The sequence below is a fragment of the Stigmatopora nigra genome, chromosome 1 (assembly GCF_051989575.1).
Source record: "Stigmatopora nigra isolate UIUO_SnigA chromosome 1, RoL_Snig_1.1, whole genome shotgun sequence".
Lineage (NCBI taxonomy): Eukaryota > Metazoa > Chordata > Actinopteri > Syngnathiformes > Syngnathidae > Stigmatopora > Stigmatopora nigra.
The window spans coordinates 13,260,220-13,284,914 of NC_135508.1; the positions used below are offsets into that span (position 1 = coordinate 13,260,220).

General features: G+C 41.1%; 4 protein-coding genes across 4 annotated transcripts; 2 read left to right on the forward strand and 2 right to left on the reverse strand.

Moving 5' to 3' along the window:
* Window positions 1–202: 202 nt before the first annotated feature.
* Window positions 203–5,742, reverse strand: coq10a (coenzyme Q10A). Its single transcript, XM_077724103.1, has 5 exons — window positions 5,258–5,742; window positions 3,894–4,043; window positions 2,697–2,889; window positions 2,537–2,638; window positions 203–2,471 (listed from the first exon to the last, which is right to left on the reverse strand). Exons 1-5 carry the CDS (start codon window positions 5,392–5,394, stop codon window positions 2,304–2,306), a joined length of 750 nt encoding a protein of 249 aa, XP_077580229.1. The 5' UTR covers window positions 5,395–5,742; the 3' UTR covers window positions 203–2,303.
* Window positions 5,279–13,160, forward strand: pmelb (premelanosome protein b). Its single transcript, XM_077724229.1, has 13 exons — window positions 5,279–5,472; window positions 7,974–8,117; window positions 8,895–8,990; window positions 9,364–9,510; window positions 9,651–9,779; window positions 9,922–10,083; window positions 10,403–10,723; window positions 10,812–11,018; window positions 11,116–11,253; window positions 11,341–11,443; window positions 11,513–11,718; window positions 11,795–11,885; window positions 12,751–13,160. Exons 2-13 carry the CDS (start codon window positions 8,057–8,059, stop codon window positions 12,917–12,919), a joined length of 1,830 nt encoding a protein of 609 aa, XP_077580355.1. The 5' UTR covers window positions 5,279–5,472; window positions 7,974–8,056; the 3' UTR covers window positions 12,920–13,160.
* A 786-nt stretch (window positions 13,161–13,946) lies between these two features.
* LOC144196534 (tubulin alpha-1B chain) lies at window positions 13,947–17,004 on the reverse strand. The gene is made up of 4 exons (XM_077716811.1): window positions 16,841–17,004; window positions 15,383–15,605; window positions 15,159–15,307; window positions 13,947–15,075 (listed from the first exon to the last, which is right to left on the reverse strand). Exons 1-4 carry the CDS (start codon window positions 16,841–16,843, stop codon window positions 14,095–14,097), a joined length of 1,356 nt encoding a protein of 451 aa, XP_077572937.1. The 5' UTR covers window positions 16,844–17,004; the 3' UTR covers window positions 13,947–14,094.
* A 3,858-nt stretch (window positions 17,005–20,862) lies between these two features.
* On the forward strand, window positions 20,863–23,228 carry LOC144196525 (tubulin alpha-1B chain-like). Its single transcript, XM_077716832.1, has 4 exons — window positions 20,863–21,020; window positions 21,595–21,817; window positions 21,882–22,030; window positions 22,156–23,228. The coding sequence occupies exons 1-4, from the start codon at window positions 21,018–21,020 to the stop codon at window positions 23,134–23,136; spliced, it is 1,356 nt and encodes a 451-aa protein (XP_077572958.1). The 5' UTR covers window positions 20,863–21,017; the 3' UTR covers window positions 23,137–23,228.
* Window positions 23,229–24,695: the final 1,467 nt, after the last annotated feature.

Below are 24,695 nucleotides of genomic sequence, written 5' to 3' on the forward strand. Positions count from 1 at the left end.
GACCAAATTAGCACATTTTAATTTGACCTAACAGGACCTTTAACAAATTGCATGCTAATACACTAGAGATTAAATCATTTGCCCTTTCTCTGTTGTCAATGGCAGCCAATGAGTTGGGAGTGGCCTGTCAGGGTTTACTTTTTTCTTAAATCATTATTTCTACATGAAAATATCTGGATGAACGAATGACTAAAGCAAGATATTGGATATAATGAACTATATTTATTTACAATTTTGGCTCCAAATGTACATTTGTGTAAAATAACAAATATTGGAAATCATTACCTGCTTGCGAGTTTAGATAAGAAAAAAAAACTTGTGACACAATGACATTTTTACCTCCTACTTTGCTCATTGGTAAACATTGCTACTTAAAATAGGCCAATGTTTTTCTATCACCTGTCAAAAAATATGAGTGCATCTAAAAACAATTCAGTCTTTTGGTAACATCAGTCAATGTTTTGCTCTACAATCAATGTGTAAGCAACACACCAATTTGATTTATATCTAATCTGCAGAAAGCTGAACAAATTTTATAGCCCAACAGGAAATTTATGCCCACAATGCAAAACAAAAAACGTTGTTGAAAAAATGTTTATATATCACATTGCCCAACGTTAAATTTAAGATTCCTGACTTTTGTACAATCTACTTTTTTTCATGAAAGTATAATTGAAGGACAAAATATTGCTTATGATCATTGGGAAAATCAGAACTCATTTTAAAAATATAAACAGGCCTTTAATATTTCTCCTTTCCAATTCCAAAATTGTATCTTCATGGTTTATACGTAAGATTTTGGATAAGCATTTTGAAGTCTCGTATACAAATATGTGGGTTTGAAAAAAAGGGGAATGAGAAACCTACTTATTTTTAATCAGACTAAAATTTGGAGACAAAAAAAACCCTTCATTTTTAATGCGGTTAAAAACAAAAAGAACAACTTTCCATTTAAGATGCCTCTTTTTCACAAGTGTCAATTTTAGTATGGAGAATAACCCTTAAAAGCAAGCAGTCTGCAAATATACATTGTTGCATCAGACTGAGTGGTAGCGTTCGTTCAGTACACTGTTGGGCTACAAAAGGTGACCACACACGCATGCAAATGTCACACAGCACGACGGCAGGCAATTTCAAAGTGCAGAAAGAAAACCTTTTCTCCCTTTTAATTCAACCGCTCCACACTATTGTCCCAAGCATGGCACATTAAACTCCCTCTAAAAAGCTGTAAAATTCATGAATAAATAGTGATGGCACCAAGCTCACACTAAATTGCAGCAAAGCTGAAACACGACTCAAAAAGTTTGCGATCAACCTAAAATGCGCCATTGATTAACACCACTGGGAAAGCCATTCATTAGCAATGAATGCTTATCTTTTTTTTATTTTTATTATATTCATATAGGAAAATTGCAACCCATGGGACAATATTTTGCACCCCCCATCGAATTAAAGCATTAGTGTTGCCTGCACATATTTTGCAATGGCTGTAAGAAAAATATATAATTTTACATCAAATAAAATTAACTGAAGGATTGATCAACTTTGGAGAAAGGTGAGTGGTTTCAATAGTATTGAATTAAAAAAATAATTGGACTTTTTTTTTCTTAGTTAAACAAAAACCTGAACTTTAAAAAAGTTATTATAAGTAAATGCAACTTGTGTATTTTGCGCAAATATTTATTTAGGGTGACCTCACGTTGCTTCACTCTTTGATTGTGGATGATAATAGACATCCAATCTATTTTAATGATTTGATTGGCTGTCATGTTTTTTTTAGGCTGTGTAGTTATTTGGAAGAAAAATGACCGTGTCTATTTAGCCTGTTCTCAATTGTACTATTGTTAGGCTAATGTATATTTGTTCTTGGTTTCTGGTAAAATACAAAATTACACTGCCAAAAATATATATTTTTTCCCCTTTATAGTGTGTATTCGTTGGCTGATGCCACTTAAAAATGTTTTACTATAATTGATTAATGGGTGAATGCGTTGTTGAATTATGCCAACCTGTTACGAATGCGGCGCACTTTAGGTTAATCTTTTATGCGAGCTGTGCGTCAAATGAATTTAAATTGACGGAGGTGGGATAGGCTGAAAAGTGAGGTCACAGTGAAACCAGGAACTAGCTTAAAAAAAATACGGATAAAATAATAAGCATGTGCCAGGTGGTTAATTTTGTCGACTTTTTTTTTTTTGCCTTTGTTCATTGACCAACTAGCTGGAGGAAGTCTCTTGAGGGAGGTAGATGCGGCGAGGGGGTCTGGAGCAGGCAGCGGCTTCACGTAGGGGGGGGAGCGGACATCACGTCTGGTGGACTTCGTGGAACATGAGCTCTCGCGGGATGCGGGTCTCCGGGCCGTACAGCTTACAGGCGCGTCGCTCGAAAGCGGCCACGTTCTGCTTGACCACCTCGTCGAAAAACATGGCGGCCAGCTGCGAGTGCAGCAGGGAGCGGAACTCGAAGGATATCTGTCAAGGAGAAGGAATGGGAGGTGGCGGGTGGTGAATGGAAGGTGGCGAGAGCGGCGACTTACGGAGAAGTCCACGGTGCAGGTGCGAGGGTAGCCGGGAATTCCGGGGCTGAAGCGCCAAATGGTCTCCAGGTGGTTGAAAAGCTTTCCGTCCGTGCACACGGCCTGAAACGTGGGAGCCGGGTTATTAAAGTTCACCTAAGCCAGGCCCTTTGGAACTCACCTTGACCAGGTGAGGGCGCACGCTGCTGATCATGGACGTGTAGCGCTCCACCACGGGCGGGAAGCCCACCTCCAGCTGGGCTTTGCTGTGGCCCGCCCGCTTGGCCACCGTCTGTGACTTCTTGCACCAGGGGACGAACAGCTTGTAGTCATCCACGTTGGCCACCACGTCGTACATTTCCTGCATGGAAAACCTGCCAAGCATGGGGTGAGTTTTTATTTTATTTTATTGTTTTTCATTGTCCCTTTTCACTGTTTAGCGCTTTTGACAATTACAGTAATCCCTCGTTTATCGCGTCTTCATTTATCACGTTTTTCTTCTCGCTATTTAGTATTTAAAAAAAGATTTTTAAGTTCATAAAATGTTTGATCTACATTAATCGTGATTTTCGGGGGATTACTGTAGATGTCCAATCAGGTGGCTATTTAAGATGAAACAGTGAAATTAGATTGTCACTGGTCAAAGTTTGTTTGAATGGGTCCAAATAGATTTGAGGTCCATCCACGTCAAAAGAAACCAGAGTTTACTTAAAACCTCTTTCAAAGGCCGAAACTTTTTTTTCTTCAATTAAATTTAAAATTTTAGATGGTCGATTTTTAAGGCTTTTTGTGTAAGCTGCTAAACTTTATTTTAGTGCTTTGATCGTAATAAACTATTCAAACTATGTATTGCATTAAATCATAACATAAGAAATAGAAATCGCAGAAATATTTGAAATTCCCTCAACAATCGTGTACACACATTAGCCACTGGAAGGCAGTATTTAGCAGAGAAGCGCAGGCTTTATTAAATTTGTAGAAAAGGAACCATATGTTGATAAAACCTTTTAGCAATGTGTTGATATCATTCAGGTTTTTTTCATCAGCGCGTTGATGGTGCTTTCCATTGACATGACAACAGGTGCCCAAAAAAAGATTTTTTCTTATATTTATTCAAAATATGTGGAAATTCTTTTGGTATGGGGACTTGAGTGTAACAGCTTTAATTAAAATTGGCATTGGTTTGAGAAACTGTTCAAAATGGCCAATTTCTATGTTATGTTTGATTTTTTTTTTAATTACCAGATCGACCTACAAAAAAGATTCTTGGTCCTACCAAGAGACCAAATTTATTTTACATGATGGCCTAGTCTGAAAGACTTACAATAGTTCTAATGCTAATAAATAAAGAGATTCTAGGCGGCGGCCATTACAATACCCGAGTATCCTGCGCTCCGAGTACTCCTTCCTTTTGTTGGTGAGACTGATGAAGTTCCTGCTCGCAGAAACACTGGCCATGGCGTCCCAGTCGTGAAGGCAAAGCACCTTGGGAGATCTGGTCATCAAAATGCCACACGAGGACAAATGCCTGCCAGGGTAAGAGAGACCTCGTGAGCGTGAAAAAGCCAACAGGTGTGTTGATGCCGGCCGGTCGGCCTCCCGCGCTTGACAATAGGGGACAAAACAAATTTGGCGCTCTGCTGCTGGTGTTTTCTCACAGGACCTGCGCTGCTGCGTCACGTGATGTTGGAACGTGGTTTCTGGTGGCTGACCTCCAGCAGCCAAGATGTGGCTAGAAATATCTCACTGTCGAAGGTATTTTGGAAAGGGCCTTTCGCTCAATGACGTCGCGGAAAATATACTACAAAGGGTTATACAGTCGTACCTCTACTTACGAAATTAATTGGTTCCACAACTTTTTTCGTAACTTGAAACTTTCGTGAGTCGAATTGTACTTTATATGTAAATTCTCTTTCATTCATTCCACAGTCCTCACACTAAACTAAACCCTTTAGAATTGGGCAAAGTGTCACAATTTTTTTATGAAAGATGTGAGGAAAATTACAAAAATGAGAAAATTAGGAGGAAATTTGTCCGCCAGTGAGTACATTTTAAAATTTTGAGCGTGCCCCATGTGTGCGAAAATTTATGATGAAATTAATTAATGAGCATTTAGCTGAGGCGGACAGGTATTTAAGAGAGAATCTTGAAACATGGATAGTGGTTGTTGTGAGACAGCCAATTGAATTGAATGCTTTTATTGTCATTATGAGATAGAATGAGAGCGATGAAATGATAGCCCAGTAGAGGGGAGCAAGATTCTAAAGTGAATATCAATGCATCCGTGACAAGATTTTCAAAATAAAATAACAGATAAGGAAATAAATGTACTTTTAGGGGGTTTTCATAACTTGGATCTTTTTCGTATCTCGAGCCACTCATTTGCATATTAAAACATCGTAACCTGAAAATTTCGTACCAAGAAGCGTTCAAAAGTAGAGGTATGACTGTATTATTGGATTCTTCCAAATTTAGTGTACCATTACACCACCATTGTTTACTAAACTTGTTGAATCCCGTGTAACCACAGAACATTTGCCATATTAACCCTAACAACACCAAACTGAGAAAACTTAGTCATAAATTACACATTGGCCGCCCTGGCGAGCATTCGATCGCTGCCGTTCAAATAGATTGGACGTTTATAGGCGTCAATGGCACTAAAACCTAACATCGTAAACAAAAAAGTACCCATAAAAAAACGACACACACAGTTGGATGATGGTTGTTGGTGGCTCTCACCTGATACTTTGTCGCGTACATATTCGGGACACCGCCGGACGGCAGGAGCGAGGAGATCCTACGATGGCAACCTGGAGGTAGTCGCTAAAAGTCCGCACACCCATTGGCAGCCTCCGGGCCGCGGTCGCGGTTGCCATCAAAACAGAAACTAGGCGTCGGGGGGCAATCAGGTAACCAGAACAGGCAAAGGAGAAGCAAAAGGAGCCCGCGCGGAGGTAGTAATACGTGTCAAAATTGGAACCAAAAATGTTAGCGGTAACATTAGCCGGCTAGTGAGTTATCGTAGGAATCCCGATTAGCGCGACATAAAGCCAAATCATCACTCGCGTCCTCACATCGTCGCCGCTCCTAAACTACGGAGGAGTTGTCGGGGACGGTTTATTCGTTTGTTGCCCAAAAGCGACCGGCTGCTGACGACCTTCTGAGGCTAAATAAAACGCCGGTGGGACAAACAGTTTGTTCTGCTTCGTAATTTAAACAGGCACTTCCATGCTGCTCTCTAGTGGATCGGAGGTCAAAACGTGAAAATCTTAGAATTGGTTTGGCAAATTTGGAAAAATGCAATTTTGGAGTCTTATGAATTTATACCGAATGTATTAAAATGTTTAATTAGTCTTTTGTCCTAATTGGCCTGTATGAGCCCAAATGGGGCAAAATAGGATTCAATCCAATTTAGGTTATTTGTCTATTCATACATATTATACTATTTCTAAGAATGTGTGTGTGTGTGTGTGCGGGTTATTTTTTTTGGCCGATAACATCGGACAAAATGGAGACAACAATGTACATAGGATTTGAATGCGTTTGTGAACAAAAAAAATGGCAAATGTATGGCTCTGGGATGTTACCGCGTGCGATTTTTGAATTTGGGCCCAAGTTTTTCAAAAAATCAATTTTTCTAACCAGGAGTCGCATTTTTAAGGTCAAAAAGTGCAACTTTGGGTCAGTTTTTCCGGTACACGCAAACAAACCAGACCAATAGTTCTCTGGTTTTTCATTGCATGCATGTCATCTGAAATGCAGAGCTAAAAATCGATAAAAACATTCTAGGATTGAAAGTGCTTGTTTTATATAATTCTGCGCATGATTAACACATACATCAGAGTGAGACTTGTTGGTGGCTAGCCCAACGTACTTAAAATAGTTGACCCTATTGGAGTATTTGAGTATTATAATGACGGAATTTCAAAAGTGAAGGCATTAGGTTATTAAAATATACAGGCCTAAGTTCTATCAAAGTTATGTTTGCACAACACCATTAATTAATCATTAATTGACTGCAAATGATTGCTGGCAACCCCTCTAGTTCAACCAGATTGGATGTTGAATGAGTTAACATAATTTAATAAGTAGCTTTTAACGGTAAATACATTGTTTGAAATATTAGTTCATGGTACACTCACTCTCTGATCAAATATTATGCAAGTAAAACAAAAATCTAGTATATTATTTTGTATGCATAGTAAGAACATGCAATCACTTGTCTATTATGATCCGACAGCCATTTGTGACTATCATAAATAATTTCAACTCTCTACGTTGCACGGTTTGGACAAACGTGGCGAGAGAATCTTAACATACACACACACTCACACACCCATAAATCACACTTTTTAAGAATGATAGACTACACATCAAGTCTATTTCCTGTCATTTATCTCTTTCGGGGCAGAATTAACAGCGACTACTGCACTTTTTGTCTATTGTGACCATTTGGAATTTGGATACTGAGGTTGATTTTTTTTTCATTCTGTGTGATTTGTAAATTGAGAATTTGATGGATGCTTTCATTTAGTGATTGAAAATTCTGAGTATCTAAGAATGCCGACATTGTCCTTTTGCCATTTTATGAAAGGACATGTTAGTGTTTCGTGCACTATAGTAGTATAAAAACTCTTAGAACAAAGTGACTTTAGAATTGGCGGCCTGCAAGGACAAAGCCGGATGAATTTAGGGAGTCACAAGTGCTTCCATAATCCTCCTTAATGTTGCATTCCTTCCATTTTTTAAAGCAAATCGCAGCCTTGCCGTTGCATGTGTGTCCCATTGTTCTAGTAACATACAAAAAAAACGCAGTTTCTTTTTTAATATACTTCATCTTAAGACACGTTAGCAGCTGTCTTTACATTTCAAGCTTTGGTGTGAAACGCAACTCTGACACGAGGAATTCATCATCACGTCATACTATTGTCATATTATCTACAATCCTCACTTTCCAAATGGAGTCAGGTGGCTTGAGATTTAAGGCAAAGCACATGAGTTCTTGAATTGGTACTAATTCCCCTAATTCAAGATATCTGATGATCTGTTGCTTGCATTAATGCACAAATACAATCATGCATTATAACATCTTCTCCTCGTGCCAATGTGGGTTTTCTCCGGGTGCTCCCGCTTCCTCCCACATTGTAAAAGCGTGCATATCAGACTATTGAACACTCTTAATTCCCACAAGGTATGAGTTGAAACGTGAATGGATGTCATATCATTGTGCCCCGCTAATTCAGGGTGTCCCCCGTTGACTGGGATAGGCTCCAGCACCCTGCAATTTAACATACTACTAGAGAAGTCGTCAGGTTCATGCGTGAAGACGGCCTAAATCTTTGTCCACGTGATTGTGCTACATGTGCAAATTTCTGCGTGTTCTCAAAACTGCACAATCAATCCAGATGCCCCTCTTAACGCGTGTGTGCTTGTGTGTGTGAGTGTGATATTGCAGGGGGTCCTGACACAGGGGGGAGTTTATAAAGCCTTTCTGCTGCTGCCAGCTGCTCACTAAAGGGATATTTGACAAGAAGGAAGATGATGGAGAGGTCCCTCGTGCTGCTTTCGCTGATGCTGCTTGCTTCTCACACTGTGGCAAGTAAGTAGAAAAGATGCATTTTCAAAATGATGTTATAAATATGATATATATATGTATGATATTTGAAGATTGGTATTTTATATTATATATATATGAAACATTTTAATCAATAAAATAATTTAGAGAAATTATGTGATGAATTAATTCACAGTATTTTCATATATAACCAGCACCAAGATTTAATGATTAAAATATAATAATTTAAAAAAAAAAGAAAAAAATATTTGCAGAAAATTATGGGCAAATTAGTTCTTTTATTGAAAATTCAACCCTGTGACTTTTTAAATTTGTATTCAAGTTAAACACAGCTGAGTGTCACATGACAAAGATTTGAGGGCACTTTCAGGCACTGTCAAACGGATTTATATCTATTATTTTTTTAAAAACATTATAACAGTGATATTGGGTGAGATTAGATTGCTGATAATAGTTGCCCACTGTAAAATTGTGTGGTAGGCAGCAATTTTGTACTGTACAAAGCAAAATTCCGCTTGGAGTGGTAAAGTTGATCCTAATCCTGATAAAATGATAACAATAAAAGGCCAAAGTCTAGCTCATTTTTAGTACTGTGTGATGTATATTCTTGCGCCACCAAATCAAGCAAAAAGTTAAAGATATGTTTTGAAATGTTGTATTGCATAGTGATCGCACCAAGTCATCCAAGGTAATGTTTGGTCAGACTTTGAACTATAACCTTTCCGGGGTTTGGTAAAGTTCCATTCCTAAACAAGATATTTCCCTTTTGCTTTTTTTTTTTTTTTTATATATTCATTTTAGAGCCCAAAAATCGCTTCACTCGCCCTCCATTCTGGAACACCAAGCTTTACCCAATCTGGAAAGTTGGAGACCCCCGTTTTACAGACGCCTGGAAAGGTTTGTATCTCACAAAGGTGGTATGCATTGAAGTATTGTACAGTAATCCCTCAAATATCGCGGCTTCATGACATGACGATTTTTTTTTCTGGGGGAATTTTTTTTGTTATTTACATGTTTTTATAAGTTCATAAAAATGTGAAAAACCATGCTGAAATTTGCATTCGGAATATATATATATATATTTTTTTTTTTAGATAGGGGGGACCCTACTTTGCGGTTTTTCGTTTATTGCGGCCATGTCTGGTCTATATTAACTGCGATAATCGAGGATTTTTTGTATACGTTTTTTTTTTTTTGATTGACTGACTGGAGAGCAGTCTGGGTTGTTTTGTCCATATAAATCTCAACATTCGATCTGTGCTTTGAACAGGTGGAAAAGTGACGTTCAATGTCGCCAACGATTCCCCGACCCTGACCGGAGCCAAAGTGACTTTCACCATTGACTTGGAATTCCCACACACCCAAAAAGTAAACGCTGACGGTGATGTGGTTTGGGCAGAGGACTGCGTCATCAATGGTAACACGTTAGTGTACATTCTTCGATACTTACACACACACACACACACCATTTTTTTGCTATGGATTTTCGGTCATTTATACCAAGAAAAAAGGCTCGAGCCATATCTGAACTCATCACGCATTTGTTTCCTCGTCCAGGAACCAAATATTCGGCATCACAGCAAGTTTTCCCTACTCAGAAGACAGACTGGGAAGCGGTCTTTCCCGATGGGGCACCAATCAAAAAGGACAAAAAGCCCAACTATGTGTTTGTCTGGAAGACTTGGGGTAACTCAAGCCTTTTTCTTACTACTATTAGATAGTTCACATGCGGTAGTCGGGTGTCAGAGGTATTTTAGAAAAGTCACTTACTAACCATGCCATGCTTTTATGGATTAAAAACAAAACAAATGATGCAATCTTTGGGCAGGTCAATACTGGCAAGTAGCGGACGGTCCTTCGTCCGCCCTCACCATCGACACAGCCGACATCCCACTGGGCTCTTACTCCATGGACATTGTCATCTACCACTACCGGAGTAAAGAGAAGTTCATTCCTCTGGGTTACGCCTCCACTCAATTCTCCATCACTGGTAGGGAAGTCAAATGGATGATGCTTCTCTTCTTTCAAAAAATCATTTTTGCATTTCTTTCTGTTTCCTTTTGCATGGGGGTAAAAAACATTTTACATTTTAAAAGGCACCGATTATTTGTAGATTTTCACTTTGTGGTTGTACCCCATTAATCTGACCCTGAAGAAACATTGATGTTACGATTGGAAAATTGGTGTCTTAGAGAGCTTGGGCTGTAATGGTGTTCCATTGCTTGCATGCGTGTTTTCATCCGGTATTTTTTACAAGCATCTCCCTATGAGGGGAGTATTACATTATCATTCTCATTTCCACTCCACAGATCAAATCCCATTTGCTGTTTCGCTGGACCAAGTGGACGACGTCCTGGCCAGTGACATGAGCTTTGTCCTGAACAGGGCCATCGCCTTTAGCATTAGCCTGCACGACCCCAGCCAGTTCCTGAGCCAAGCCGACATCACCTTCAACTGGGACTTTGGGGACAGCAGTGGGGCCCTGATTTCCAGAGAACTGACAGTCACTCACACTTACGTCACTTCCGGCTCGTTCAGGCCTCGGGTGGTGGTTCAGGCGGTGATCCCAGACGGGACTTGTAAGCCTCCGGTGGAGAGCACAACCAAAACCGCTGACCGGGAAACCTTGGGTACGCCGTTGTCTGTATACATGACAAACTGACGTGAATGTGGATTCAGCTAACCGTCCTGAATCATGTCCATTCCGTCTTGCCGTAGCTTCTCTAGTCCCTCCTCTGACTTCCAGCAAAGTTACTGGCGTGAAGAGCACCGCGTTTTCCGACATGGAGGAAGACAATGGCGAAGATGAGAACTCAAGTGCTCAACCTGCCTCGGAAGGGGCGCCGGCAGCCAAGACTCCCTTCCACGCCATTTATGAGGCCCACGGTGACCCCGCCTCCAACACCTTGAGCGAAGAGGCAGAAGGTAAAGATGGTGGCAGACATTTTGATGTGGTCATGTAAAATCAAGGATGGGGACTGAGGTTGACCATTTTGATGGAGTCAAAATGTTCCTTCTGTAGTTTTAAAGCGGCCCTGGGGACCGAGAGGTCAAGGTGCAGTGGTCCTCGTCGCCAAAAGGGAAATAAAGGCCAACCTGACTGATGATGACTGCGTCACATATCGATATGGATCCTACTGCGCGGACATTAAAGTGGTTGGTGGGTTGTTCATCGTTGCGGACATAATAAAGCTCTTCTAAAATGATCTTTTTCAGTGTCTTGACGCTATTCTTTTGACTTTTTCAGAGGCTATTGAGAGAGTTGAAATCGTACAAATGGACAACAGTGTCATGGAAACACCAGGCATAAATCAAAATGCCATTGATCTCACTGTAACCTGCCAGGGAAGGTGAAGTTGCAGTTGATTTTTAAATATGACATTGACTTAATAACTGAGGTGTCTCTCCCTTTCACTCAGCTTCCCTAAACAGGTGTGCAGCGTGATTCTAGATGCAGAGTGCTTGAAGCCTCTCCATGCCTCATGCAACATGGTGGAGCCCTCCCAAGAGTGCCAGATGGTGTTGCACCACTTCTTCAACAATTCGGGGGTCTACTGCATTAATGTGTCCATGGCCAATGACGTTAGCTTAGCTGTGACGAGCGCCAAAGTCAACATTGACATGAGTAAGTGGTTCTATGAGTGCGGTGGCTCAATGGCAGTCTTTCTTGAAACTTCACACAACCCATGTTTTTGTTTCAGGCTCCCGGATGGCAACCTCCGGTATTGTCGCTACCGTGCTGGGTGTCGTTCTGCTCGTTTTGTGTGTCGCAGTGGTGGCCTTTTCTTACAAGTAAATGAAGTTTTATTCTTTTTTATCTACACAAACGGGATTGTGGAATATTGTAGTTAAAGTAGTAAACTTTTTTTTCTTAGCGAGGGAAATGTCTTTTATTCATTTGTTTTTTTTTCAAAAGGAAACAAAATATTTTTTAATTATATTCAATATTAAAGTGGAAAACAGGATATATTTTCATATATTTAGATTTTACAAAATGCTTTTTCAACAAAAAAAATGAAATAAAAATTTGCAATTATTGATTTATAAAATGGGGGAAATTACGAAATATAACATGCAACTATAATCTTCATTTGAATTTAATCCTAAAACAGAAAGTCGGCACTCACGATTTACTTTCTCTGGCCGCACAAAATGATGCGCCGGGCCAGATTTGGCCCCCGGGCCGCCTCTTTGACACCATGTTGTGGTTGGTGGATGGCAAGTTAAAAAGAAATGTATTCTGGTTTTCCTGCACACAATAGTATATTAGGTAGGCACCAAAAAATTGTTGACTGAATGAGTTTACATAATTTAAGTTTTTCTTGCAAAATGATAAATTCAATTTTGTAATATTCCAAATTAATCGTGCTATTCATGCACATTTGATCCTGTAGGTTAGCCACGTGTCCCAAAACTGCATTATTTCAGCAGTCCAGCAGGGTGTGCCTACACACTATAGTTCCACTAAATAAGCATCACTGTTGATTTGTTTTGGGGGGTCCATTTCTGAACCCTTTCATCCTCAATAGGGTCACGGAGGGTGCTGGAGCCTATCCCAGCTGTCTTCTGTTACATTACATATATATGCCCTAAATAGTGGATATGACCTCTATTTCAAGTTTCATAGTACTAACGATATACATATGTTACTTAACAGACGCCTGAAGTCCTACCACCATCTGAAGGAGGACATCAGAGTGGCCGAGGACCTTCAAGCTGACTGGCGTCCTAATCGTTCCAGTTCCAAGACGTCCATGCTGTGGAAGTTCCTCAACAGGCAAGGAGTAGTTGACCAACGCCCCCTTTTGCAGGACAGACTAGTGTAAGGGAGACCCCAGATTGCACCCGCACATCACATCCGGTCCCTTTTTTATACTTTTTTTTAAAGACATTAAAAGAACAAAAAAAAACAAAATTAAATTCACGTACCAACTATATGAAAATCAAACTATGTAGCTGAATTATACCTGATTTATGTATCTGATCAACAAATTTTGATGCAGTTATCAAATCAAAGCATTGAATCAATACCAGATTTGTGTTTTCCATTAAACTTTCCTTGATACATTTATGGCCATTTTCCTTTAAACTATCACAGTATAATTACCAGGATTGCGTGTATCCGATTTAAACTGACTCGCACAAACTTGTCGAAGTGGGAAGGTGCGTGTTGGCCAGCAATTGGCTTTAACTTGCGTTTATGTCGTGTTTTTATGCGCATATAAGCCGTACCCTTGACTCCGTCATCAAAGGTGGTTTATATGCAAGTAAATACGTATGTATATATATGCACTTATGTATACATGTATACGTGTGTGTATATATATATATATATATATATATATATATATATATATATATATATATATATATATATATATATATATATATATATATATATATATATATTAGATATATATATATATATATATATATATATATATATATATATATATATATATATATATATATATATATATATATATATATATATATATATATATATATATATATATATATCTATATATATTAGATATATATATATATATCTATATATCTATATATATTAGATATATATATATATATATCTATATATCTATATATATTAGATATATATATATATATATATATATATATATATATATATATATATATATATATATATATATATATATATATATATATATATATATATATATATATATATATATATATATATATTATATATTTTTTTTTTTTTTTTTTTTTCCCCCCTTATACACCTACATTTTACAGTGATAGACTACCACATGCGTTATTCAAATGTTCGTGTATTAACATGCACTGGTAATACGTAAAACGAAACAGGACAACTTCACTTGTCACAGGAGTTTTATTTGGAGTCAAGTTGAACATTTGTAACAATTTCAAACAGCCAATTTGGCAACTGACCGACCGACACTTGTCTGGAATGCCTACATGAACAAATAAGAAACTCAGGTTTCCTGTTTGCTTGTGCCTTTTAATATTCTTCTCCTTCCTCCTCTCCTTCGCCCTCAATGGAATCCACTCCAACCTCTTCGTAATCCTTCTCCAGGGCGGCCATGTCTTCTCTGGCCTCGGAGAACTCGCCCTCCTCCATGCCCTCGCCGACGTACCAGTGAACGAAGGCGCGCTTGGCGTACATCAGGTCGAACTTGTGGTCCAGGCGGGCCCAGGCCTCGGCGATGGCGGTGGTGTTGCTCAGCATGCACACGGCCCTCTGAACCTTGGCCAGGTCGCCACCCGGAACCACGGTCGGGGGCTGGTAGTTGATGCCCACCTTGAAGCCGGTGGGGCACCAGTCCACGAACTGGATGGTGCGCTTGGTTTTGATGGTGGCGATGGCGGCGTTGACATCTTTGGGCACCACGTCGCCACGGAAGAGCAGGCAGCAGGCCATGTACTTGCCGTGACGAGGGTCGCATTTGACCATCTGATTGGCAGGCTCGAAGCAGGCATTGGTGATTTCTGCCACAGAGAGCTGCTCGTGGTAAGCCTTCTCGGCTGAGATGACAGGGGCGTAGGTGGCCAGGGGGAAGTGGATGCGGGGGTAGGGCACCAAGTTGGTCTGGAACTCCGTCAGATCCACGTTGAGGGCGCCGTCAAAGCGTAGGGAGGCCGTGATGGAGGACACGATCTGGCTGATCAACCTGTTCAGGTTGGTGTAAGTGGGGCGCTCGATGTCGAGGTTCCTTCGGCAGATGTCGTAGATGGCTTCGTTGTCCACCATGAAGGCGCAGTCGGAGTGCTCCAGGGTGGTGTGAGTGGTCAGGATGGAGTTGTAGGGCTCTACCACGGCGGTGGACACTTGAGGAGCGGGGTAGATGGAGAACTCCAGTTTGGACTTCTTGCCGTAGTCCACGGACAGACGCTCCATCAGCAGGGAGGTGAAACCTGAACCGGTGCCACCTCCGAAACTGTGGAACACCAAGAAACCCTGCAGGCCTGTGCACTGATCGGCCTGAAGACCCAAAGAACATTAGCACATAGCAAAAGCAAGACCGTAATTTGTAGAATCGGTAAAAAACGGACACCGATACGCACCAATTTACGGATCCTATCCAACACCAGGTCAATGATTTCTTTGCCAATGGTGTAGTGTCCACGCGCATAGTTGTTGGCGGCATCCTCCTTGCCAGTGATCAGCTGCTCGGGGTGGAAGAGCTGGCGGTAGGTTCCAGTGCGCACCTCATCTGAGGAGATTACATAGAAATGAGCCATACTGGGTCTACAAGTAACTAAATTTAATCTAGGAAGGATTATTTTACCAATGACGGTGGGCTCCAGATCCACAAAGACGGCTCTGGGGACATGTTTCCCAGCGCCAGTTTCGCTGAAGAAGGTGTTGAAGGAATCATCTCCACCTCCAAGTGTCTTGTCGCTGGGCATCTGTCCGTCTGGCTGGATGCCGTGCTCCAGGCAGTACAATTCCCAGCATGCATTGCCGATCTGGACGCCAGCCTGACCAACGTGGATGGAGATACACTCGCGCTGCAGAGGGAAAGAATCTTTTCGTTAATCCAAATGCCTTTTGATTTAAAACATCCCTCTTGTACCTAAAACAAACCCAACCGGCCCTCATTCACTGGCAGCCCACGCAATTATGAATCATACCAAGATTATGCGCTTTAGTAGTTAGCAAAAGAGTAAATTAAATATTAAAAACACCAATTGACATCAATACAGGTTCAATCGATTTTGACCAGGAAGGTCTGTCAGGGGATAATCCCTGCCAGTTAAAAGAATTGGCTGTAATTTTCAATCAATTGCAGCTAGTGTTGAAATGTCCTACTGCGTCCCCTGTCGTTTGCTACACGAATTGCAGCATGAGACACCACCCTGCAGCATGAAAAACCACAATGGACACAATAACTTAACCCCTCCCCACCCATGCAGGGGTAAAACACTCTTTTGTTCGTCCATTTGTCTTTTTTTTTTTGGTACCCCATCGCTTGTCTTTCATGCGACACTTTCCTCTTTCGGCAAGGAAATGCAAATGGGACGCGCATGCGCGTGCAGGTTCTCGTTCTGGAATATTCCACTTGCTCTCCTCCACCGAGGATGGACAATCACGTCGTTGTACAGTAAACGAAACAAAAAAACTAAAGGGAGGGGCGAAATTAAAATTTAATGTTAAGGTTAATTTACGTAGTGGAAATTCCATAACGTCAAAATGCATGGAAATCAGATAACATGGGGGAAAAAAATAACCCATCCGGTTTATTCGACGCGTTTTACATATCCCTGCTTAAAACCTATACAACAATGAATGAATAAAGCTTAAATTATTTGAAAGAATTAAAAATAAATTAATAATAAGCCCAACAATTAATTATTCATCCATCCATCCCCACCCAGCCAAGCCCCTCCTTGCCCCCCACCATCGTATGCGGGGTGCTGCATTCATCTTATAACATTTCAACAATAAATATATAAAAGAAACACACATTAACATTATTTCAACTAAACCAGGACGCCTACTTTGAGCTTTTCTCCGCATCTCACTCATTGTTCTCTCCCACGCGCACGCGCACGGACAGCATCACAACCTGCTTCACCTGAATTTAAGAAGCATTCATACCCTCATTTATTAAAAATCAACCCAAATATTACATTTATCCAAGACTACAGAAGGTCAGTCAAGATAAAGACATCGTGCTCGTTTTATCCCTGCAACGAAAACACAAGTACCTTAAAATGTGCGCAAAAATAACCCATGAACTCACCATGTTTTCGTCTAGGGTTCAAAGCAGGAGAGAGGAGGAAGAAAAATATATTTTTGGTCTTTTCGAAGGCCTTTGCGTTGCGTGTTGTACCCAACGGGGTCGATGCAACAACTGCTGAATGAGATGGCGGTGCTTGCACATTTATACAAGCACGGTAGCATTGAGCAGAGAGAAAGGAGCGCTTTACCGCCCCCCTTCGGCCACTTGTATATCTTGTCAATGCATAGTTCTGCATGGTGACAACAATCAGGGCACAAAAGCAGAAATTATTGTATTATATGGCAATTATTTACAATCAGTTGCACTTACATATTCGATTTTTTTTATTCATTATTGTGGGTGTGCTTTTTTTAACAACAGATGTGGTGTGATGTAGGTTCTTGTCGTGCATGAAATGGACAAAGGCGCGCTTGGTATATTTTAGGCGTGGCTTTCAGCCATCAAAAAAGCAGCATGGTTACAAATTGCATCTATTGTTTTTCCTTTTCAAATTAGGATTTTGTGCTAAAAATACAGGTCTTTGAAAAGTTAAAAATGAATAAATATAATACAAAATAGGTCAATTTCTTCAGCTAAAATCCTTCGATGCAAACAAATGGGTTATAAAGGTATCTTTATCTTAATCATCCTAATTTAACCATTTGTTTATGTCGTTTTCTATATAAAAATATTGTATAGGAAACATTGATTTCATGTATATTTCTTTCAATGTGTATTCAAATTGGAAGTCTATATAAGGGCCATAAAACCATAATAGTGTTGTTGTTAAATAGCCAATCTTATTTGCACAAAATGGAATTTATATATGCAAATATTTATGTATTTATTTATTTGCAACTAGAGCAAGATTGCACCGGTTCGCCTCCCTCCCTCACCAATCCTCATCTCCCTCTTTTGTGTCCTCATTTTCTGCAGTGATGTCATCCAGTGGGCCGATCACATGACCTCGCCGCCGCTTAATTACTCTCTATGTGGTTTTGAGGCATTTCTTCACTTTATAATTTTGATGTGAACCCGCCAAAAAGCTACTAAGGATTGTTGTGATGTGTAGCTGTGTTGAATTTCACTGTAGAAGAAGGCCTGCTTAGCTAAGTTTGCTTGACAGAATATTGCTGCAGTGCTTCTGCGACAAACAGTGGATCGATGAATAGATGGAAGAAGGGATGGATGGCTAGATAGACATGCAGAGAGAGGAAATAAAGCCTCTGGAGACCTTTCATTCTCCTCCTTGTCAGCAGCTGTGGCAAAGGGAGGGTGGGAGCAGCTGCACTCCGAGAGTAGAATGCAGAAAAGATAGGGAGTGGTCCTCTCCTGGCAGCAAAGTACTGCATCGCGCAAAGAGAACACGACACCCTTCCCCAATGACAGAGCATTTTCCATCCCGCATTGGCGCAATCATATTCAAATGGCAATATGGCCCATTTTTGCCCTGCTGCAGATTTTCATTTAGGGCTTGTCATGCTTACTTAAAATTAGAACAAAAACAAGGATGGGTATGAGAAGTCTGACATTTTTGTATTGTGAATAATATAATATTTGGATCCCAGGGCACAGTTCGAGACTGGTGGAGGTAAAAAAAAAAAAATAACCACATAAATGAATTCATAAATAATTTTAAAAATCTATATTTTTTTTCATTTTACGTATTTTTTGACTTGAAAATTGATTTATACATATTTTTATATATATCGATGCATTGTTGAGTCAGTGCCATTTAAAGTACTGCTCATCCCACAGAATCTAGAACAGAGATCGGGTACCTTTTTGAGGAAGAGATCCATAAACAATTCATATTTTCAAATGTTATTGTTTGCGAACCATACTCAGAATTTAAAAGCTATTGCTAATCAATGAGACTGTGAAGAAGAGGCTAATGAAAAATATATATATGATTAGTGATTCTAAGCGCCACAGTGTCGACATTAGCTCACAGCTTAGCGGAGAGCTAAAATTCACCCGTCCAAAGAGCCACATGTGGCTCTCGGGCTACCCCTGATCTAGAAGATGAATCTAGAAGCTAGTTTAGCATCAGCAAAAGTCTGCATTATTTGTATTTGTGTGTAGAATTACTTAAACAAGCTAATCTTTGTAAGACGTCTTTTACTATTAAAAGAAGACTTGACCACGCCCTGTTTTTAATATTCCCCACATTTTATAACATAAACATGCATTTTTCTGTGTACAACATCAGTATGAAGAAGCCAAGACGTAGCCTCAGCCTTACACGGCAGCTGCTATTTAAGCCCGGGTCACATGACATCCAGATAAAGGCGGTCTTATGCGGATACTGGGCCTGTATCCAGGCAACGGCGCTATTCATCCCCTAGCAACCGTTAAATCTTGGGAGGCGGAATGGGGGTTGGGCCATCTGTGTCTGTGTATGACTGGACAGAATGACCTCGTTTGTCAGTTAAACCCCCTTAGGCACAAAGATTTGACACAAAATCAGTCTGGGTCGACAAATATATGCATTGTTTACTCGAAAAATGGATAGAGGGATTATCCACGTTCAGCAAACAACGCTTCACCGGTAGCACGGTAGCCTTTTCTATGTCTCGTTACTTGGCTCCAACGACACTTAAGCTCCTTGGCTTTTTATCAAGGGTTGCCAGTTGGAATGGCCGCTAATGTTTTTACTTTTAGAGGATGAACGCTCAACTGGAAAGCCTAATTGATGAAATCCAGGCCAGCCAATCACATGTTATGGATGCAATGCTACATATCACTTATAATGTTTGCCTTGCATTTAGAACTGCCAACACATAAAAGAAAAGCATCCATTCAGGACTAGCTATTTTCTTAACTAGTGAGGAAATTGTGGTCTTCCAAGAATAACAATTCATAAAAGCATTGAGCATTTGCTCTATATTTATATATAATAATACTAGCATTGATTGGGGCACAAGGTTAGCGTTTATTTAGATGTGTTGATAATGCACCCCCAGGTCAATTGTGTACTGTACTAAAGTCCAGCAGAACATTGCAGGTTTTGTTGGGTTAGACAATGTCGTCAGAGATTGAATTAAATGCCTGTATTCTAGTTTTATTGATTTAAGTCATGTACTTTTAATCCTTTATTCGCATTTTACTGTTTTTTTTGTTTGTTAGCGAGTGTAGTGTTAGTGCCTGACTTTGGTGTAGCCAGGTGGGGCTAGTGGCGGTATGATTGTGAGTGCGAATGGTCGCCTGTCTGTGTTCACTAAGGCTAACCGGCGACCAGTCTCGGGTGTAGTCTGCCTTTCCCCAAAAGTCAGCCTGCATGGGCTCTGGCAACCACCGCAATGCGCGAATTAATGAATATTATGTATGTCAGGGCCTGTGGCCAATTAATTGATTTGCAAGATCGAATGTTCGATCCCAGGTCCGGACCTTCTCGTGGAGAGTTTGTAAGTTCTCCCCCGGCTTGCATGGGTTTTCTCTGGGTGCTCCGGTTCCCTCCCACATCCCCAAAACATGCAGACTTGGCTGGTTGGACACTATAAATTGGTATAAGTGTGAGCATGACTAATGGTTTGTCTTCTTATGCTTTGTGATTGGTCAGGCCCCAAATTCAAGGTGCCCCCTATCTGGTCCCTGTAGTTAGCTGGGATAGGCTCCAGCACCCCCGAGACCCCTGTGAGGATGAAAATTAATGAATAAATGTAGTGGTTGAAAATCATACCAAGTATGATACTATTATTCTACTGGTGCGGAATTAATAAACTAGTGAAACAAAGAGTGTAAAAAAAACCTTATAGACTGTAAAAAAATAATGCAAGCTTATTCTAAGTTCTCCTCCCAACTTGATGAATGTCTGGGCCTGCCTTGTTTGGAGCATTACGCTGATATTACGCAGCATTTTCCTCTCAGTTAGCCATGTTGCTGCACAATGCCGGGTGGGGTCAGGGAGGAGGTTTGTGTGACCGTGGTTGCACTAGCCAATAGGAAGCCGGAGAGGGTTTTCACGGAACTGATTGACAGGCCACTGACCAATAGAAAACGGGAAGTCAAAGGGTCCGCGCCACAAAACGCCCAATGGAAGCCCACCAAACCACGGCGCCAGGGTGCGCTAGTATAAATAATGTCGCCAGTGCCGGTGGCCGCCATAACGTCTTACATCGACCCCGTTACAGTCGAATTGTAAGACTTTAACGGACTTTCTTCAAATCCTCTCCTTTCGCCGTTCAACAGAAGCAACATGGTAAGTGTGCTTTTAAAATCTTCGACATTTTTCTCTCTAAATTGTACATGTTTGGCTCTTATCGGTGGAAAACGAGGGATAGATGAGCGATGGAGAAAAAATATATATATTTGTTGTAACGTCGAAATTCGTTTGTCATGATAATTTTTCTAATTTTACCAAATGTGCGAATGAAATTCGAATGGAGTAGACACGTTAGGGAGCCGTTTGACGTTGATTGTTTGCTCACGCGACATTTTTTTTTTACTCTAAAAGATGACTATTTTCTGGAATGGTGCTTTTAAGTCTAAAACTGAATTATTTGAAATGGTTAATGGTTAATGATGAACACAGCGTTTACGCTACCGACCCTCAGTCCGGAGAGAGGAGGAGGAGGAGGAGGATAGACGGGCGGGGGCAATTGGATTGTGATGGGGCGGGTGCTGAAGCCACGCAATGAGGGCATCAATGCAAAGCGAGCGCTTTAAAAATAATGCACGCGAGAAACGTAACACAGTTATTTTCCCCCAGTAACCACATATAGGATTTTTTTTATGCATGTAACTACATTAATTTCATTTTCATCCCTCTGCAGCGTGAGTGTATCTCCATCCATGTCGGTCAAGCTGGCGTCCAGATCGGCAATGCATGCTGGGAATTGTATTGCTTGGAACACGGCATCCAGCCGGACGGACAGATGCCCAGCGACAAGACAATTGGAGGCGGGGATGATTCCTTCAATACCTTCTTCAGCGAGACTGGAGCTGGAAAACACGTCCCCAGAGCCGTCTTTGTGGATCTGGAGCCCACCGTCATTGGTAAGATGATATAATTTAGTTACTTCTAGACCCGGTTTGGCTAATTTCTATGTAATCTCCTCAGATGAGGTGCGCTCTGGAACCTACCGCCAGCTCTTCCACCCTGAGCAGCTGATCACTGGCAAGGAGGATGCCGCCAACAACTATGCTCGTGGACACTACACCATTGGCAAAGAGATCATTGAGCTGGTGCTGGACAGGATCCGCAAGTTGGTATGTAATGGTTGAGCATAGTCGCAGTCATGGGTTATCATGTTTAGCTTGAGGGGAAGACGTCACAGAAAACTTTCGTCCTAATTCACCCCCCCCCCCCCCCCCCCCCCCCACTGCGTCCTTAGGCCGACCAGTGCACGGGTCTCCAGGGTTTCTTGGTGTTCCACAGCTTTGGGGGCGGTACCGGTTCAGGTTTCACCTCCCTGCTGATGGAACGTCTGTCTGTGGACTACGGCAAGAAGTCCAAACTGGAGTTCTCCATCTACCCCGCTCCTCAAGTGTCCACCGCCGTGGTAGAGCCCTACAACTCCATCCTGACCACTCACACCACCCTGGAGCACTCCGACTGCGCCTTCATGGTGGACAACGAGGCCATCTACGACATCTGCCGCAGGAACCTCGACATCGAGCGTCCTTCTTACACCAACCTGAACAGGTTGATTAGCCAGATCGTGTCCTCCATCACGGCCTCCCTGCGCTTCGACGGTGCCCTCAACGTGGATCTGACGGAGTTCCAGACCAACTTGGTGCCCTACCCCCGCATCCACTTCCCCCTGGCCACCTACGCCCCTGTCATCTCAGCCGAGAAGGCTTACCACGAGCAGCTCTCTGTGGCAGAAATCACCAACGCCTGCTTCGAGCCTGCCAATCAGATGGTCAAGTGCGACCCTCGTCACGGCAAGTACATGGCCTGCTGCCTCCTTTACCGTGGTGACGTGGTGCCCAAAGATGTCAACACCGCCATCGCCGCCATCAAGACCAAGCGCTCCATCCAGTTCGTGGACTGGTGCCCCACCGGCTTCAAGGTGGGCATCAACTACCAGCCCCCGACCGTGGTTCCGGGTGGCGACCTGGCCAAGGTTCAGAGGGCAGTGTGCATGTTGAGCAACACCACCGCCATTGCAGAGGCCTGGGCCCGCCTGGACCACAAGTTCGACCTGATGTACGCCAAGCGCGCCTTCGTTCACTGGTACGTCGGCGAAGGCATGGAGGAGGGCGAGTTCTCCGAGGCCAGAGAAGACATGGCCGCCCTGGAGAAGGATTACGAAGAGGTTGGAGTGGATTCCGTTGAGGGCGAAGGAGAGGAGGAAGGAGAAGAGTATTAAACGGCACGCGGTACATTTGGGAAAGATGTTCTCAAAAGCATTCCTTTATTCTGTTAGTTAAAATATGTGGGAATAAACATGATGTGAAGCTGTTTTGGTTTAATGAATGGTTATTCCATTTTGGTTTACATTATTTCAAAACTGCCATGATGGCATACAACATAAAAAAAAAAAACCCATCATATTCACTGACTTCTCGTGCGAAACACCACTGCTCCCCCTACTGGTGGTACTGAGTTGTAACGTTGCGTTGAGACCGAGAGGACCTTCGTTCGATTCCTGCTCAAAATCACATTATACAATCTTTATATCTTAATAGGCTTCCACATATACTACATTACGAGTGATGCACGTCAGACCAAATGTTAATGTGGCCTACTATTCTTCACTAAAATAGTCACTTTCCTTATCAAGTGTGAAACGGGAACCTTAATGTGTTGCAAAATTTGTCCACTTGCCCTTTTTGAACGACCACAACGTGGCGCTAAAGTGCTGTCTAAGATAACTATAGCTCTTAACTGCCACCTGTTGGTCAGTTTATGAACATGACATTAAAGTCCTAATACCTAGTCATTTCAACAAAACGCAGCAGGCTAAGCCGTGCGCGAGCACTGGACAGCTCCCCACAAAATAGGTATATTAATATTGTATAATAGTTTTACTCATTAAATTATCTAACGAATCATCTTTATTTGGTAAGGGATGCTGAAAGGTGGTGCCGTGTCGCTGATTGATCATATATATGTGTATAATGTGTGTATATACATATATACACATGTATATATATATATGTACTTACGTACGTACATACATACGTACATACGTACGTACGTACATACATACATACGTACATACATACCTACGTACATACATACATACATACATACATACATACATACATACATACATACATACATACATACATACATACATACATACATACATACACATGTATATATGTATGTACGTACGTACGTACATACATACGTACATACATACGTACGTACGTACATACATACATACGTACATACATACATACATACATACATACATACATACATACATACGTACATACATACATACATACATACATACATACATACATACATACGTACGTACGTACGTACGTACGTACATACATACATACATACATACATACATACATACATACATACATACATACATACATACACGTACGTACATACATACATACATACACGCACGTACGTACGTACGTACATACATACACGTACGTACGTACATACGTACGTACATACGTACGTACATACGTACGTACATACATACGTATGTACATACGTACGTACATACATACATACATACGTACGTACGTACGTACATACGTACATACGTACATACATACATACATACATAGATACAGACATACATACATACACACACACACACACACACAGACACACATAAATATATATATATATATATATATATATATATATATATATATATATATATATATATATATATATATATATATATATATATATATATATATATATATATATATATATATATATATATAT

Bases quoted from the DNA above. Each gene is read 5' to 3' on its own strand.
- LOC144196525 (XM_077716832.1), top strand. The intron at 21,818-21,881 runs GTAAGATGATAT...TAATCTCCTCAG, and splicing joins TCTGGAGCCCACCGTCATTG to ATGAGGTGCGCTCTGGAACC. The intron at 22,031-22,155 runs GTATGTAATGGT...CTGCGTCCTTAG, and splicing joins TGGACAGGATCCGCAAGTTG to GCCGACCAGTGCACGGGTCT.
- LOC144196534 (XM_077716811.1), bottom strand. The intron at 15,308-15,382 runs GTAAAATAATCC...TAATCTCCTCAG, and splicing joins TCTGGAGCCCACCGTCATTG to ATGAGGTGCGCACTGGAACC. The intron at 15,076-15,158 runs GTGCGTATCGGT...TTGGGTCTTCAG, and splicing joins TGGATAGGATCCGTAAATTG to GCCGATCAGTGCACAGGCCT.
- coq10a (XM_077724103.1), bottom strand. From the start codon at position 5,394: ATGGCAACCGCGACCGCGGCCCGGAGGCTGCCAATGGGTGTGCGGACT. The intron at 4,044-5,257 runs GTGAGAGCCACC...TTACCCTGGCAG, and splicing joins TGTACGCGACAAAGTATCAG to GCATTTGTCCTCGTGTGGCA. The intron at 2,890-3,893 runs GTATTGTAATGG...CATGCTTGGCAG, and splicing joins TCGGAGCGCAGGATACTCGG to GTTTTCCATGCAGGAAATGT.
- pmelb (XM_077724229.1), top strand. From the start codon at position 8,057: ATGATGGAGAGGTCCCTCGTGCTGCTTTCGCTGATGCTGCTTGCTTCT. The intron at 8,118-8,894 runs GTAAGTAGAAAA...TATTCATTTTAG, and splicing joins TGCTTCTCACACTGTGGCAA to AGCCCAAAAATCGCTTCACT. The intron at 10,084-10,402 runs GTAGGGAAGTCA...TCCACTCCACAG, and splicing joins CACTCAATTCTCCATCACTG to ATCAAATCCCATTTGCTGTT.